Genomic DNA, 15,970 nt, shown 5'->3' on the forward strand with positions numbered 1-15,970 from the left:
ATAGATAACAAGGCTAAATTAAGTGAAACTCTTGAACAATTCAAAATGCCTTTTAAATTTTAATATATTTAGATAGTGTAGGAAATTTAAGAATCAAAAGTGTGCACAGATGTTAAACGAGGTTATCCCTTAATGACCCTCGAACTGTTTATTAGGATAGACATTAGTGGTAATGTTCTTTTACAATTGTCCCTGTTGACATTCTTCGATTAGCTTAACAGCCTCCGGCTGCAAATCCGATCTTCTTCTTCGGCACATCGTAAAGCACACCGAACGTCCTCTGCTGCACGTTCCCCAGGATGCCCACGTCGTCGTCCCCGTCGTTGGCCGCGAAGGCCAGGCAAATCCGAGACTCGTTCACGGTGTACACGATCCCCTCCGGGGCCAGGTTCACAGACACGTCGCCAGGGAACAGCAACGCCACTGCCGGCAGTTTCACTTCCCCGCGCCCCGTCGGGTCGTAGCAGGTGTCGAGGATCGACACTGCGGGCGCTTTCTTGTACCTCGACATACGCCCACGGAAGGCCGAGCGAAGCGAGGCGTAGGCCGCCGGGGGAAGCCGGGTGATGACGGTGCCGGAGTCGATCAGCGTACCGGCTTTGGCGAAGACCGACGGCGGGATGCGCAGCCGCTGGCCGGCGACGCTGATTCCTATCAGATTGATGAAGTAGAACGTCGGCGTTTTCGCGTCCCTCAACATGTTCGTGTATTTAACAGTCGGATTGGTGCTCCCGCTGTCGCCGAAGGCCAAGTAGCCGGTATCGCTCGCCGACGCCGGCAGGCAGTAGCCGAACACGCCGTTGTACTTTTTCATTGTCTGCGTCACTAGCGACGGCCGGCCGCCGCCGAGGCCGAGGATCCCCGCGGCCAGGCCGAAGAGGCCCTCATTGGCCTGGCCGCAACCAAACAGGAATCGCGGCACCGCGTCCGACGGCGTCAGCGCCAGCGCGTCCGACGAGTAGAACCCGACGCTCTGGGACCCGTCGCCGTAGGACACGCCGTAGATACACGTGCCGTCGCTGCAGTCCAACGCATCGAGGTCTGAGCAAGCGGCAGAGGCGCACGTGACGTTGGCGTAGGTGGCCGAGGAAGCCGGGTCGAAAAGCTGGTCGAGTTGGCGGTAACAGGAAACGGTGCAGGGTTGGCACTGGACCCACGTGACGTCGCTGCCGGTGTCAAAGAACAGCGTCTGGGCCTTTGGCGGGGTGCCGAGTCCCACGGTGACGATGTAGTCGCCGGCGGAGACGGATGCGCCGCTGCGGGCGGGAATCTTCGTCGACGGCGCCGCTCTCGTTGATGCAGGGGAAGTGCCGCCGCCACCGAGCTCGGCGGCCGCGATCCGTTGGCGGAGGAAGCCGACGTGTAATTGGTCACGGGCGAGAATCTCAGCTTCGAAATTCGATCTCCGGCGCCTCACCGCCGGCGAGCACGGACCGTGCCGGTGAACCAAGCGTAGTCTCGTAACGTTAGAGAGGGCATCTGCTCATCAAACCAGAGTCAAAATAGAAAACACTTACACTTTGCCCCTTATTATTCTATTTATTCACATATAATCATTGTTATTTTTACATTAACGGTCTTCTAGCGTCGACCCCTCGGATATGGAGGGAGGTATATACAGGTGGGGTAAATTCCAGGTTGTTAGTTTCTAAGAATTGACTCTTGATCATTACGATATCATGTGTCCATCATTTATGCTATACACTGGGGCTATTTTTTTACGCTAAAATTTCATCATAATGTTTAATACATAATTTTCAAATACGCCCTTGAAATTTCCCAAATCACGTAGCATGTGCTCACCTATGGAATTGGAGCACACTTTTCTTGGCAACAAGGAGGAAACGTTAACCTTGTGATGGCTTCTTGATTCTCCATTCGCATTAACTATTAAAGCAAGCAAAACTATCAGAATAGAGCCGAGGGAAGGGAAAGGCGAAGAAGTCATGCCTTCTCGACGTGCAAAGAAATGAAAAACGGGGGAATTTATACGAATGCCATGGTCTTTGGAATGATAGTAGTTGTAGTGGAAGAGCGTTTTGGAAAAGACTGAAATTAGTGGAATCCAACAAGTGAGCAAAATGGAAGTCTCTATTCGTGCCCACTTTGTACTAATGGAATGGTCAAGGTGTAAGCGAGCATTAGTGGATTTTAACCTTTCTCGCACGCTCAATTCTTCTTTTCCTCGTGCCATGGTCAAGGTGTATGCTAGCATTAGATGATAATAATATGTATATGATTAAGGTAGATTTGATTTATCTTATAATTTTATTGTCCTTTCAATTTTTTTTTTTTTTAAAGTTGGCATAAGTATTTAGATTACGCTGATTAATTTTGGAGATGATCAATTCTATCTTACAAAAAATTTTCATTAGTCATCAATATTAAGATTGAGAAGTGAGTCCATCAACTTAGTGTTTTTAGGAGTTAGGTCAATCGTTTATTAAGAAAAATTCATTCATTGATTTATTAAAATTTAGACTCTATGGTTAAATGTTACAAAATTGAAAAGATATGCTACCACTTAATCATTGCTCTAGGGCAATTGCTTTTTATTAATATACGAAGAGTACCAATTATACGACACCACTAACCTCATGTAAAGCCAATGAAATGGAGAGCAAATTATAGACTATTAGTAATAGTAGAAAAGAGAGAAAATGAATTTAATTTGATTTTTTTTCACTAAATTCACTTTTTTATATTTTGAAGTTGATTAGAAATTCTTAATGGTTATAGTTAGGGCAGTAAATGACCGAATATTTATGAATAAGTTTATTATTTGGTTTAGTAATCACTTATTTATATATAATATAAAAAAAATATATATATATATATATATATATATATATATATATATATATATATATATATATATATATATATATATATATGTGTGTGTGTTTAGCTCATTAATATTTATGAATAATGAATAATGTTCGTAAATAATATTTATAAACAACGTTAGTGAATAATATTTATAAATCATACATGTTTATTAATAAAATTTTTATAAACATATTAAATAAATAAATAAGATTTTAAAATTAACAAATAAATTTAAATTATTAAGTTTATTAACTAATTAAAGAAGTAAAAATTTTAAATAATCAAATAAGTTTAAATGGAAGGTTAGATAATATCTAAATAAATAAATAAAATTTTAATTTATTTTAGATTCGAACGAACTTGACCAGTTGGGTTCGGCTTGAATTGTTTACCGTCCTGGGCTGTAGTTTTGTGTGTAAATAGAAATTAAAAATTGTGAAAATATTTTTTAACGTATTTTTATTCTGAAAAACAAACGGACTTGTTACACGGTCTAATTTAAACAACTCATCAGCCGTCCACGTGTCCTCCTTGGTGAGCACGATTGCGCCGACCTGGACGCCTTTATTATGAAAAAATAGATCTCCTGTCTCCTATGTTTTATGGATAGGAGATGAATAATTATAGTAGGATTATGGTCATAATTTAATCATAATTAATTATGTTTTTTTTTAATATTCATCATCTCTTTTAGATTATAGTATGATTTGGAGAGTACGATCGGAGTAGTTCAGATTCTCTGTCCCGAATCTTCTCTATCCCCATGTCCCACTACCGATCGAACGATCCAGATTACATCTCAAGGTATCATGACATCTTTAAAATGTGTACAGTATCCTTGTGATATGTAAGGCATCCTTGAGATGTAATCTGGACCGTCCGATCGACAGTGGGACATGGGGACAGAGAAAGTTCGGGACAGAGGATCTGAACTGCGACCGGAGACTACCTTACTCAGAAGAGCAGATTCTCTGGTCCGTAAATTGCAGACCAGGGGATGATCCACTAATGAGGACCCTTGATTTGGATGGATCCCACCTATTTAATGATGGGGTCCATCCAAATCAAGGGTCCTCATATAATGAATCATCTCCTGGTCCATTTACGGATCAGAGGATCCCCCTACTGCTTGCTCAGTATCTAGCAACCTGATTACTACTTCCGGATGTGTTCGAACCAAATTATAACATGCAAAGGATGATGAATTTAAAAAAAGATCACAATAAATTATGATCAAATTATGATCATAATTTAATCGAAATTATGAGTGGTCCATCCCGCCCTCTTCCATAGAGAACGGGGACAAGAAGATCTGCTCCCTTTATTATATATTCAAACTGGGCCGCCCAAATTTCATCGCAACTCCTTCATTCGAATTTCCTCCACCTTCATCTGCCCCCTCCGCCTCTTCCTCTTCGCCTTCGGTCATCCAATCGGGGCCTTAATGGCGGTGGCGATTCGGAAGGTCTCTGGATCCGTGCTTCATCGCTCCGGAGGATCCTGCTCCAGCTGCCGCAGCCCGGACCTCCAGGAAGATCGCCCGCTCTCAGCCATCTCAACCTCATTCTCATCTACGTCTTCGTGCAGATCCAATCGCGGCCTTAATGGCGGCGATTCTGCAGAAGGTCTTCGGATCGGTGCTCCATCGCTCCGGATCCTGCTCCAGTAAGACCACCCCTCCCCTTGGCGATCTCAAACTCATTCTCATCTACGTCTTTGTTCAGATCTAATCAGGGTCCGTCCTAATGGCGGTTGTCCTGCGGAAGGTCTTCGGATCGATGCTCCATCTCTCCGGATCCAACTCCGGCGGCCTGTACCTGGACCACATGAATGACCACCCGCCCCTAGGCGATCTCAACCTCATTCCCACCGACTTCTTTGCGCAGATCCATTCACAGCCTTAATGGCGGTGGTGCTGCGGAAGGTCTTCGGATCTGTGCTCCATCTAGAGCTGCGGAAGGTCAGATGATCTAATCACTAATCTGTACATGTTCCTTCTATGGTTACGCAACTGATATCGTTGGAGACAAGATCCATATCAGTCGTTTACAGTTTAACATCACAAAGAATTTACATGACTAGGTAGAGTTTGATTAGATTGCGAATATAATTGTAATGCTGGGAGTAGGCACCCTTCTCCCTCGTCCACGAAATCTCTCATGTGAAGCTTATCGAAATGGCAGTGATGCGAAATCAATACAGTAGTCTGACTTTTTTATCCAGTTTCATTGGCAGATGCCCTTTCTTTTAGTGATTTCTATTTAGAATCTGATCATTTCTGTTCACTGGATTCAGGTTCCTCACAAATATTACTGCTTAGGCTGGAAATCAAATGCAATAGTTGTTTCTACTTTTTGCCTTTGCGTTACCTACAGTCTTTACAATTCACATGTGCTCCTTAGTATGGAAATTCTGTGTTTAGATGAATCTATTATATGTATCTCATTGGTATAACGTCATACAAGTCTACGCCCCCCAAACTTTTGTGCTGTTTCAAGGATAAAGGTAAAACAACTATTGCATTTGAATCATGACGGAAAGTTCTAGTTGATTAGTAGTTGGGCATTTTGTCCCCCAACTTAAGGTGGAAAGTTCATGCGTGTCTAAATGGGATTACTTGCTAATTTGTATTTTAGACTTTTAGTTGTACTTGCAAACTAAAACTAATCAAAATTATTCTGAATATTACCATGTCTTTGTTAACTGCATCAGTCACGTTAGGTTCACTGCGATGGTGTGTCGTTGTTCCAATGTATAGGGTGCATGCATCACACAATTGTCCCCATACAATTTTTTGGAGCATAGTTGCACTAGGGAATAATTTTGTCGGCCAAAGGGTCATGCTTGCTTTCAATAAGCTAAAGATGAGGAATGTTCTTAAACTTTAGTTATATGATAATCTAATGGTTCATGCATGTTTGCCTAATTATGTGCAGCATATAGCCATGATATACATGCATTAATTGCAATGTTGCGTATATAGATATCTGGATCGACATCCATCTAACTTTTGTATTCAGTTTACTGATATGATTTTGATCATATTTTTTATGCCCTCTTTGAATGAAACATTTATTCACATTAACTATCTAAAATACTTTTTTATGTCCAGACACTCTGCTATGTGGCTGCTGACTGAGGCAGAGCTACAGCCTACAGAAGGTTACTGAAGCTTCATGTTAAAATAGGGATCACTTTTTCGAAAGAGCAGTTTAAAAATAGGGAAATCGTTTTCCAAACATTACAGGCGCGCTGTAAGTTTTTGTTTTTGTCATCTTTTAACTTGATAAATTAACTTTACAGTGATCATTCTTCTTGCAAGATTTGAATTCCGTTGTAGGCTCAATGCAGATTAATCAAAATAAAAAAAACGCCGCTGAAAGCTTTTTCCCTTCTTTGCCTTCTGTTTGTTTCCTATTAGTTTCATCAGTATTAAAAATAAACAAGACAAATCGATACTCAAAATCAGACAAATAACAATGCAAACTCTTGGTGATTACAGACGCACGCTCGGTTTTACATCGTGCTGTGGCTCTCTGCATGGATCATTGCTTGGCTGGTGTAGTCCCAAGCGACCACAAATGGTTTCAAACTGGGGTTTTGGCTGATGGAAGTGGTTGTTTACACGGACTGCCAGGTATGCTAACTATTTCAGTTCCTGTCTTTTATTAATTCTAATATCTCAGCGCATGTAGGTGTCAAGTTCACTTCTGACAAATAAAAGGAAAGAAATGAACAATAGTTTTCGATTAGCATAGATGCAAGCGACAGAGGGAGTCAATTAAAAAGAACAATCTTTAGGCTCAGTCTAACCATAGTGAGCAAATAATGGGGAAGGAGAGAGTACCAATTAAATTAGGAAGCGTGATGACTCTTGATGTGACCCTAAAATTTCACCAATAGTTCAATAGGTAAGTGTATCTTGCGTGGGAATTAAATCCTCATTGCTTAGGAAATGCACCACCGCACTAAGCCCTGGGGTTAGGAGTATTATTAGGTAAAATTGATAAAGGGAATAAATTTTACAACCATTTTACCTTTTCCCCTCTTCCTCTCCTGTGTGTCCAGTCCACCTAGCTTTTGGCTGGACGAGTTTCACGCAGCAGGAGGGCACTATGGACTATTCCCTCTCCTCTCCCTATGTGGAGCAAACAGGCCCTTAGTTAAGTTAATGAGAAATGATTTATTTGATTAAGTATATTACTAATGATTCATCTTTAATAGTACTCAATGCAAAGATAATAACTAATCTTAATTAGTTACGGCAAATCCTAGTGACGATTATGATGATGACTATGACTTATCTTCTAAATTGCTCTGGATGAACTGTTATTATCTATTTATGCATCTAATAACATAAAATTCTTGTCTCATCAATTGAAAATTTTCATAGATTCACCTTTCCTCCGTGTCATTCTAGGTCCATGTGTTTATGATTCTACTTCAAAAATTGTGAATTGTGCACAATCCATGTGAGTTGCTACTACCTGTTCGATCGACGACTCATAGGGAGAGAACTAGCGAGTCACATCTCAGAGCTACACATTATAACTTGATCATGTCATTATCCGATTGATCCCTTATTTTGCGGAAAAGTGCGCCTAGTAGTGAGAGCTTGAGAGTGAGATCACTGCGATCCCAAGCGAGAGAATTTAAGGCTGTTTGCTTATTATATTGATAGGAATGCAAACATGTAAACAATGTTAGCACTAATACTACGCCTCAAGTACGATAGGTATTCCATAAGAGAGGCAGGGATCTTACAGCAATTGTCTTATGAAAGCCTTTCTACATGACAAATATGGTGTCAATGCTTGCCGGTGTTAAGTATCTGTTATATGACTATGCAGTGACATAGATTAGGTTTCACACAATCACATAATGCCAAAGTATTATATATGGCTTCGGTGATGCATGGCGTGTTGTTATGAAGAAACGATTCCACCGGATGCAACATAGCAACGCCTATCTGGTAATATTGCTTTGTAATTAATCCTGATTTTGATCATTTACTGGAGTGGATTTTAGATGCCACCTCGTTCATGCAGCACGGTTGCATCAAATCAAGAAATATTTTTTAAAAAACAAATAAATAATTTATGTGGGCCTTGACTTTAAATTTAGATATTTGTAAATAAAAAAAACTCATGATTAGCTTTTGATCATTTGTTACTTGAAACTATTCTTACTTTTCATTTGCTTTTCTTTCGTTTTTTTTTTTTTTTTTTTTGCAAAGTATATTGAGAGAAACATACCTCCGCCGATTCTTGTTCTAATTAAAAATTTATTAAATGAACTTGGCTAATAATTTGTTAGAAGTTTTAGTAGACTTAGCATTTTTTTTTGTCCTATGCAATATTACTTACTATATTTAATATGCATTTCTCACTCATTTGTTATTTTTGGATGAAAGATATCGAACAGGACAGTTGAAGGTTAACAGAAAATACCATTGAGTAAAATTTCCTTTTCGTATTCTCTGAATGACAATCAGTAGCCGTACAAGATCGTATTCGCTGGCCAAGTTTGCCGAAGGCCTGTGTTCGACTAAGTTCACTCGCAGAGAATTGCAACACCTCAACAAAATATCCTCCTCTGAATCAAGAACAAATAAAAGAGATCAAAAAGCTACTACAAGTTTGAGTAAGACATAAAGTAATGAATAATTTGAGGTAGGTACCTAGCAAACATATAATTCTGATGTTCGAAGGTTATTATTCTATTGACTTTATGGTGCTCATCTTGAGGTTGCTCTCTAGAGAACATATATATATATATATATATATCATCAGAATTATATGTTCTCTAGAATTATATAAAAGTAACGTAAAATAAGTAGGGTAATAAAATCGCTAATATGAAAACTTGGCTTGAGAAGTTGAAAGAAGAAAATTTTAGATTATTAGCATTTTGAATGAAACATTTACAACAGAAAGAAAAGTAAAAGATAAAAAACCAATCCACAAAGTACCTTTAATTCTTGGGTTCCATCTAATGATTCAATGATTTCCAGCTGCTTCATGACTGTGGCATGCAATACCTAATACATGCAGAAGTAACCAAATCAGGTGCTGGGAACATACAAACCCTACATATCGAAATTCAGAACAGAAAATAATATTGCATCGTATTTTATAATATGATTTTCAATTAGTTTTTTTTTTCTTTGAATAGAAAATGTCCATTCGGAAACTTAAAACCTCCTGCGCTGAACACCTAATAGGAGATTTCCTTTTGTTGAGCCAATTAGGGACCAATCTCTACTAGAAAAACTAATTGCAAAAAATGAATTTATCAGTTTTCATTGATACTAGGCCTCATACTCCAACTTTCTAAAGAAAATCATCATGTAGCAAATACTAGCTTACCTGTTTAGTCTTCTCGAGGTCGAACTCAATGTGCTTTATTCGGTCCCAAGATTCAAGTAGCATGCAATCCTTCTCAAAAGGAATCTCTACGGGTTTGCTTGTGAGCTCATCAAACTTCTTCTCTAGCTGCCGAAGACGCTCTAAACAAACAACCATATGTTGTTCAGAAGTATCTTCTATAGAACCTTTTTCTGCAACCTCATTGTGAGCTTCTGGTGGATGGATATCACTCGACCTTCCCTCTTTTGAACTAATGACATGTAAGAAGGCCAGAATTTTGAGTAGGAAAGATATGACTATTCTTAAAATCCATCGATAAAATGGTTCTCGCTCTCTGAGTTCCTGATCAGCGATCATGTATCTTCCCGCCTGCACATCTGACAAAATTAAAATATAATTCAGTTTTTATTTTTCTTAATCTTAATTTCAAAATATTAATGTGTTTTTTTTATAGATTCATTGATTCCATTTATTAAATGTCAATATCTCTTGATCGAAACTAGATCGCAAATCAATATATCTCGCATAGATTTGCAATACCTTGTCCATGTGATGTTGGGATGTTGTACGAACTCTGACCATGATATCTGAAATCTGATCTGTTATAAGATTTTGATTCTCTTTGACCACAATCTATAGATTTATCAACGACAACGAAATGGTCATCGCAACTATAGTAAGCTGGTGAATCTTTCACTTTCACCTGCATATACATCAAGAAACAACCCGATCAAAATAATTAACATACTGGTTGATATGACCATTTAGATATTTTACACAATCCACTAGAGGTTGAACGTGGGTTGGGTTGAGTCCACTTATAAATGTCAATAAAAAAACTTAATGAAACAAAAAAAAAATTATAATTTCATAAGTGAAATCTTATTCAGACACCTAGTCGATGCAATATAATTATAGATCCAAACATATAAAATATAAACATAATAGTTAGTGTAATATTCACAAAGACTAAGATTCTTGACTATTTAATGGACCTTTGTTGTAGCTGTTAATGTTAATACTATTTATTGATACATATAATTTATTACATATTTAATTATATTTATTAAACTTGGGTCAGATAAAAAAATATTTGGTATTTTAAATTAGAGATTCAATTACATTATATTTTTTTTAAGCCATGGACCCATCCAATATCAAAATAATCTAAATTCTAGAGTTAGATTGGATTAGGTGGAATTAGATGTGTTTGAACTCATATGTTGTATAAAATCATTGCATTTTTTCATCAGCAGTGAAGGACTAACTAGAATTCCGACAAATAAACATAATATACCGAATTGAAAACGAGAGAGTGAAGGGAAACTCACTTCCTCACGAACTGGAGCTAGGCGGCTATGCTCGATAGTTTTAGAAACTAGATCATCCATATCTGATCCAGAATCAATTGTCCATGTACCGCTGCTTCTTCCCTAAAGATGAAGAAGAAAGGATAAAAGGAATTCATTAAAGGACATTACACAATACATCCAGACAAATGAGGAACGAAATAAAGACAAAATAGAAAACTTGCCTTCAAAAGATATGACCCTACAAAGGCTTCATCTCCTTCTGACATTCGTCTAGTATGCCTTAGCAATGTTGTTTCAGCATTATGTACAAACTAAAATTTGAAGAAAAAATACATTACTTATTTTAAGGATAAAATAATAGTTACTTCAAAACCAAAGAAACAATATGATATGGAAAGAGTTTGAAAGAATGATTCGTGTGAAATAGAATCAGAGTAAACAATATTTTTTCAAGCTGAAATCTTCCTGAAAGGTCTTAGAAATGATTCGATAGTGGGTAAATGCAACTAAATCAACTAGTTTTTTCATTATGATATGAGATTACTTCCTTTTAGTTCAGATCCTAAACCAGATCGAATGACCAAATGGAAAGCAAAAAACTCTATAGTCAATAAATAAATGTACCTCCATAATGTTGGAATTATTCCATGGCCCTTTGTTAGACTTCAAACATCCGCCTTCACTGGAGCAAGTGCACATGCCACCCAAAAAATCTGGAAGTTGGCTGTAATTCCACGAGCATATAACTTAACAATTAAAAGAACAAATATTAGCAATATCACGAAGAGAAAGATATGCCCCTACCAATAGTCGATAACTTCAAGCAAAGCACTCTGGTACTTTGTTCCCAATACCTTCACGATACAGTAATCAAAATGTATTGCAATACATCAAATACCAGAAAATAAGACACATTCAGTATTGGAGAACTTACATGTATCTTTGCAGTTGTTTTTGGGTCAAGAAAACCTTTGACAGTGTTCCAAAGGAGTCTAAAGCCAGGACCAGCATTGATAATGAACATCTCGTGTAATGTCTGCACTTTAACAAGCAAAACATTGCAGTTTGAAGTGAGGAATAACAATGATGATGAAAATGGATAAAGTTCAATACCTCAGGATAGTAATCCCCATCAATTTTCTGCATTTTGAGCAAAAGGTCTCTAGCTGTCTTGCTGAAATTCTTCAAACCCTGACTCAGTGGAATGCAACTTGAAATATCAGACAAGTGGTTCCAGTGGGTCAAACAAGGAAAGAAACTACATACCACTCCTTGCACATCCAAAATTGTAGTCGTTGAGTTAATGCGCCTTTTTGCAGCAACTGAGCATGCAGGAAACTTATCGTGTAAAGTTTTCTCGAATTCCTGGACATGATATTTAATATATCGGTCTATTGTAGTAATGTGCATCAGCTTATTTGGTTCCACTTTTCCTAGCCTCTCAATATAAACTGGTCTTCCTTGTTTATCAACTCCATGGTATCCCTGAGGATAATTGTGTAAAACTTCCTCGAGCTCGTCAAACTTAAAATCCTGGCATCCAGTAGGTTTTACATATATACATGTCAGCATTAAGTGATGTCCATTGGCAAACGATAGATATAAGCTACCTCAATGATTGTGTCCGTTCCAAATTCTTTTCTCCAATGAAGCATGTCAGCCCACATCTGAACTGCTTTCTCACAGTCAAATTTTCTAGCTTTCAAGAATCTGTATCATGTAAATTCAATTAATAAACAATTAGAAAAATGAAATCACATCTAGAACACCAAGTTGAGACAAGCACGGTGTAAAATTAAACCCAATTGAATCATATGTTTAAAATTGATATTGAATAAAGATGCTTATAGTCTAGTTAAAGCAAGTCAGGTGAAGGATTTAATGCTAAAACAAAGTTCCTGTTCTTTAATAGTGGAAAGTTAACCTGAGCATCATATGATAGTCATCGTGTTTATCAGGCAATAAGTCTCTAGAAAATAGCTCCTTTCGGAACGAATAGACTGCAAGCTCCTCCTCCACATCCCTTATGTCTTCAATCGACACTGAAGAAGTCCTATTCGGGGTTCTCTTTTTCCCTCGCTTCTTAAGAGAGTGGGTAAATCTCGAAGAAGCACTCAACGCCTTTTTCTTTAGAGACCCTAAACTCAACCTTTTTCGTTCATCTTCTGAGTTCTCCACATCTGATCTTCTTTCTTTTCTATCTTCCCGACTGTGAAACGTATCGAGACCTTACAGCACAAAATATATATACATATTAAAAGGGTATCAGACAGGAAGAATTCTATCAGCGCTTCATAAAGACAGTTAATATGAATCCAAGTTGACATACCAGTCATTTTCTGATAACCTTCTGAAGTATTCACTAGTTTATAATCTGCCAAGTGAGATTGTTTTTAGATCGCCAGGAACCAATGCCTCCATATAGTTCTGATAACGGAAATATAGCACTAGATGTAAATATCAGAAGAAAAAGAAAAAATAACGAGATACACAAGTTTCGATTACGACAAATAAAGAAGAAGAACCATTCCCGATCGAGTGAAATCAATCCCCATCAAAGTTCAAATCGACAGAGTTCAAACATATATCATGTGCGCATATTTATTCAGTTGCTTTGAGATTTAAAGGCAAACCTAATGCGAGAAATGCCGACAAAAAATCGAGATCAGAAACTCCACGAATAAGACTCATCGGAGAAGATCTCACACATCAACGGATCAACTAATTTGACAGACGACTCAGATCCCTGTTTCATCATCGGAAAACAACCAAAGATCGAGCTCGGAAACAGATCGTCGAGACGAAAAACTACCTGGATCACCGAGTTCTCACGGTAGCACAGGCGGCGACAAAATTCCACCAGCGAAGACAAAATTCCTGGGACAAACGGAAACGAAAAAAAGGCAGATCGACGAGATTCCACCACCGAAGACAAAATTCCTGGGACAAACGGAATCGAATCGGAAGCCCGTCCTCTCCGATCGCTCCAGCTGCAATATATTCCTCTCCTCGCCGCTCGCTCAGCTGCAAACGGAATTGGAATGATCGAGACCGATCGTGTTCCGGTTGTATTTAAAGTGGAGAGCTCCGCCGACAAATAACGTTAATAATAATAATAATAATAATATCTCGACTCCTTCAGCTGCCCAACTAAACCGGACCGGCACTCCCATGTAAACCGGCCCTAACCGACGGCTCACTTCTGATTTCTCTCGTCAGTCGCATTGCCGCTTTGAGTATCACTTGATAAGCAGACGTGCCAGCTAGTCAGCTACAGCTTGATATATTTAGTTAAAAATAATCAATTAATTCATGTCGATTTTAGAATTTTAGTTTATTAAATTAATTTTGCAGTTTTCAGCATTTTAAGAATTTAAAATTAAACTGTCAAAAAGAAAAAGAAAAAGAAACTGCGTGGTGCGCGCAACGAGGCAGCGACCGCATGCAGTGATCGGTGCAGGCTCTGTTGACGACGATACGCTGAATATCTCGGCTCACAGAACAGCTTAAACGCGAGAAAAGATGAATGATGGCGACGTAGGACACACCGGTTTTCCGCGTCAACCTCCTGTTCGCTGGCTTGAACGGACAGCGAATCGTCGGGCCTGCTTGGTCTCCCGCGCGCTTTTTAACGAACGCATTGCTACTCCTACGCTGCCATCTGCATTCGAGTGGCAGACGCATTGTCGGCTACGCTGTTGTCGCCGATTCGATGGGCTATTTTTCAGTTGTGCCCTTCTAATTACAGATATTTATGTAATTTGATGACAAAATGTTGCAATATATTTACAAATAACACCCTACATAATATGGATCTGTCATCAAGCATTCAAATAATTTTTTTTATTATTCATAAAATTGCGTGACCAATCGATAACATTGACGGCTTTCTACTTTATTTTATGGTTTAATTATTAGCAACTCCAAAGTCAAGAGCGTCCTACAATCGGAATAAATTAATTTTGGAGCTCAGATCGCAGGTAGAACTTGTCGAGTCCTCCGTGTTTCACCAAATCGTGAAGGACCTGAATTGAATATTCTCGTAATGTGAGGTCCGAACTTAAAACACGCTCACTGGTCAAATATTAGAAAGCACCGGATAGGTCATTGTCATGGCAGCGAAACCTACTTTATTTTCAAAAGCTGTGTTTAAAGTACAAGACACAACCTGCATAGCAGTGCCTGCCCCCTTCTCAGTCTCAACCTCCCGTTTAATATATAAAACTAATCGAAGGACTATTGTTTTCGTAGATTGAACTTCATCCATCAATTTAAGAAGGGCTTACTCCCTCTTTTCGGGATCATTTAATGGTTAACACATGAAATATTATTATCATAAAATTTAAAATTTAAAATTTAAATTTTGATATAGTCGAGACAAATACCTTAATTATGTGCTAGTCACTATTTCCAAGATTAATAGTCGTCCGTGATTTACCTCGTCCGTGTTGACTCTGGAACGAATTGATGGAGACGCTAATTACGAGCGTATTCATCTTTTGTCATCAAAAAGACTTACTCCTATTTCACCTTTAGCTATTTGAGGGTGAATTATAAATCACTTAACAATTGATTATAAAATGAGATAAGTATAATCATTTTTTATTATAAGAGATCAATTTCTGATAGAAGTATACTCTTAGAAAAAAAAAATTCCTTCCATCCTATAACTACTTGGTAGTCGGCTATAAGTTAACTTCGTAATTTATTTTTCTTCACATAATTTAAAAATGAACTATAAGAGACATTTAGGGTGAACATAATCATTTTTGTTATAAAGGAAAGACAGCCTCTAAGGGTTGAATCTCAAACACACGATAAAGATTTTTTTCTTCAGTCAAATGACAACAACATTGATTATTTGGTTGGGCCTTCGCGAGACTTCTTGATTTATCTTAGTGGCCGGTGGAAATTTTCAATGAGGTCGGACCGATCACCTCTAGGATTAGTTGATTTGAAGAGCTGGATACTTAAATTATAAAAAAACTTACTGATCCTGTCCGAGCGCTGAGTCGACAGACGCTGGGGACGTGGCACGCTCCGCTGTCTCCGACTGGTGGTGTAGCTCTCCGACGAACCTGCAAAGAAGCCGAGCCGGGAGGGGTTTCCCGACGACGACCCTCCGACGCTCAAATCAGGCAACAAGAGAGGCAGCGTAATGAGGCTACAGTAGAGGTGTGTCCATACCTTCGTCGACGTCTGGGGTCTTTATAAAGGACCCCGGGGAAGCGCGGGCACGTTTTCCGATGCGTGCACGCTTCCCCAAACATACCTTAACAAACCTGTGTCAGAAAAGTACCTCTGGCGTCATTCCGCAATCGTCCGAGCATATCCCGGATGTGACGGTGGAAGCTTCCACCGTATGATTCTGTGTACGGCTCGGCCGCCAACTCTGCTGCTTGTCGGCGGCAGGTGTCTCGAGGATGATGTTATCCTCTGTCTTCTTTGTCCTCTTGCGTT

General features: G+C 38.8%; 2 protein-coding genes and 1 long non-coding RNA gene across 4 annotated transcripts; 1 reads left to right on the forward strand and 2 right to left on the reverse strand.

The window, feature by feature from the left end:
* Positions 1-108: 108 nt before the first annotated feature.
* Positions 109-1,972, reverse strand: LOC122027692 (aspartyl protease family protein At5g10770-like). The gene is made up of 2 exons (XM_042586695.1): positions 1,804-1,972; positions 109-1,479 (listed from the first exon to the last, which is right to left on the reverse strand). The coding sequence occupies exons 1-2, from the start codon at positions 1,946-1,948 to the stop codon at positions 215-217; spliced, it is 1,410 nt and encodes a 469-aa protein (XP_042442629.1). The 5' UTR covers positions 1,949-1,972; the 3' UTR covers positions 109-214.
* A 2,218-nt stretch (positions 1,973-4,190) lies between these two features.
* LOC122027014 lies at positions 4,191-8,078 on the forward strand. Its single transcript, XR_006124243.1, has 4 exons — positions 4,191-4,494; positions 4,554-4,789; positions 5,942-6,083; positions 6,332-8,078. It is a non-coding gene; the product is annotated as an uncharacterized LOC122027014 (long non-coding RNA).
* A 180-nt stretch (positions 8,079-8,258) lies between these two features.
* Positions 8,259-13,585, reverse strand: LOC122027013 (phosphatidylinositol/phosphatidylcholine transfer protein SFH13-like). Of its 2 annotated transcripts, none has more exons than XM_042585809.1 (15): positions 13,323-13,585; positions 12,840-12,884; positions 12,435-12,738; positions 12,121-12,220; positions 11,777-12,043; positions 11,624-11,701; positions 11,445-11,546; positions 11,315-11,364; positions 11,135-11,234; positions 10,732-10,821; positions 10,529-10,630; positions 9,738-9,900; positions 9,198-9,574; positions 8,801-8,869; positions 8,259-8,424 (listed from the first exon to the last, which is right to left on the reverse strand). In XM_042585809.1, the coding sequence occupies exons 2-15, from the start codon at positions 12,844-12,846 to the stop codon at positions 8,407-8,409; spliced, it is 1,827 nt and encodes a 608-aa protein (XP_042441743.1). In that variant the 5' UTR covers positions 12,847-12,884; positions 13,323-13,585; the 3' UTR covers positions 8,259-8,406. The 2 variants fall into 2 exon arrangements, with proteins under 2 accessions (XP_042441743.1, XP_042441742.1); XM_042585808.1 differs by having other exon boundaries at positions 12,840-12,937.
* Between the last annotated feature and the right edge of the window lie 2,385 nt (positions 13,586-15,970).

This window comes from Zingiber officinale, chromosome 10A, assembly GCF_018446385.1.
Source record: "Zingiber officinale cultivar Zhangliang chromosome 10A, Zo_v1.1, whole genome shotgun sequence".
Classification (NCBI taxonomy): Eukaryota; Viridiplantae; Streptophyta; class Magnoliopsida; order Zingiberales; family Zingiberaceae; genus Zingiber; species Zingiber officinale.

Coding starts and splice junctions, on each gene's coding strand:
- LOC122027692 (XM_042586695.1), bottom strand. CDS start 1,948: ATGACTTCTTCGCCTTTCCCTTCCCTCGGCTCTATTCTGATAGTTTTG. Junction 1,480..1,803: donor AGTGTGCTCCAATTCCATAG/GTGAGCACATGC, acceptor TTTGATGAGCAG/ATGCCCTCTCTAACGTTACG.
- LOC122027013 (XM_042585809.1), bottom strand. Junction 11,365..11,444: donor AAACAACTGCAAAGATACAT/GTAAGTTCTCCA, acceptor TGTATCGTGAAG/GTATTGGGAACAAAGTACCA. Junction 11,235..11,314: donor CTTGAAGTTATCGACTATTG/GTAGGGGCATAT, acceptor GTGGAATTACAG/CCAACTTCCAGATTTTTTGG.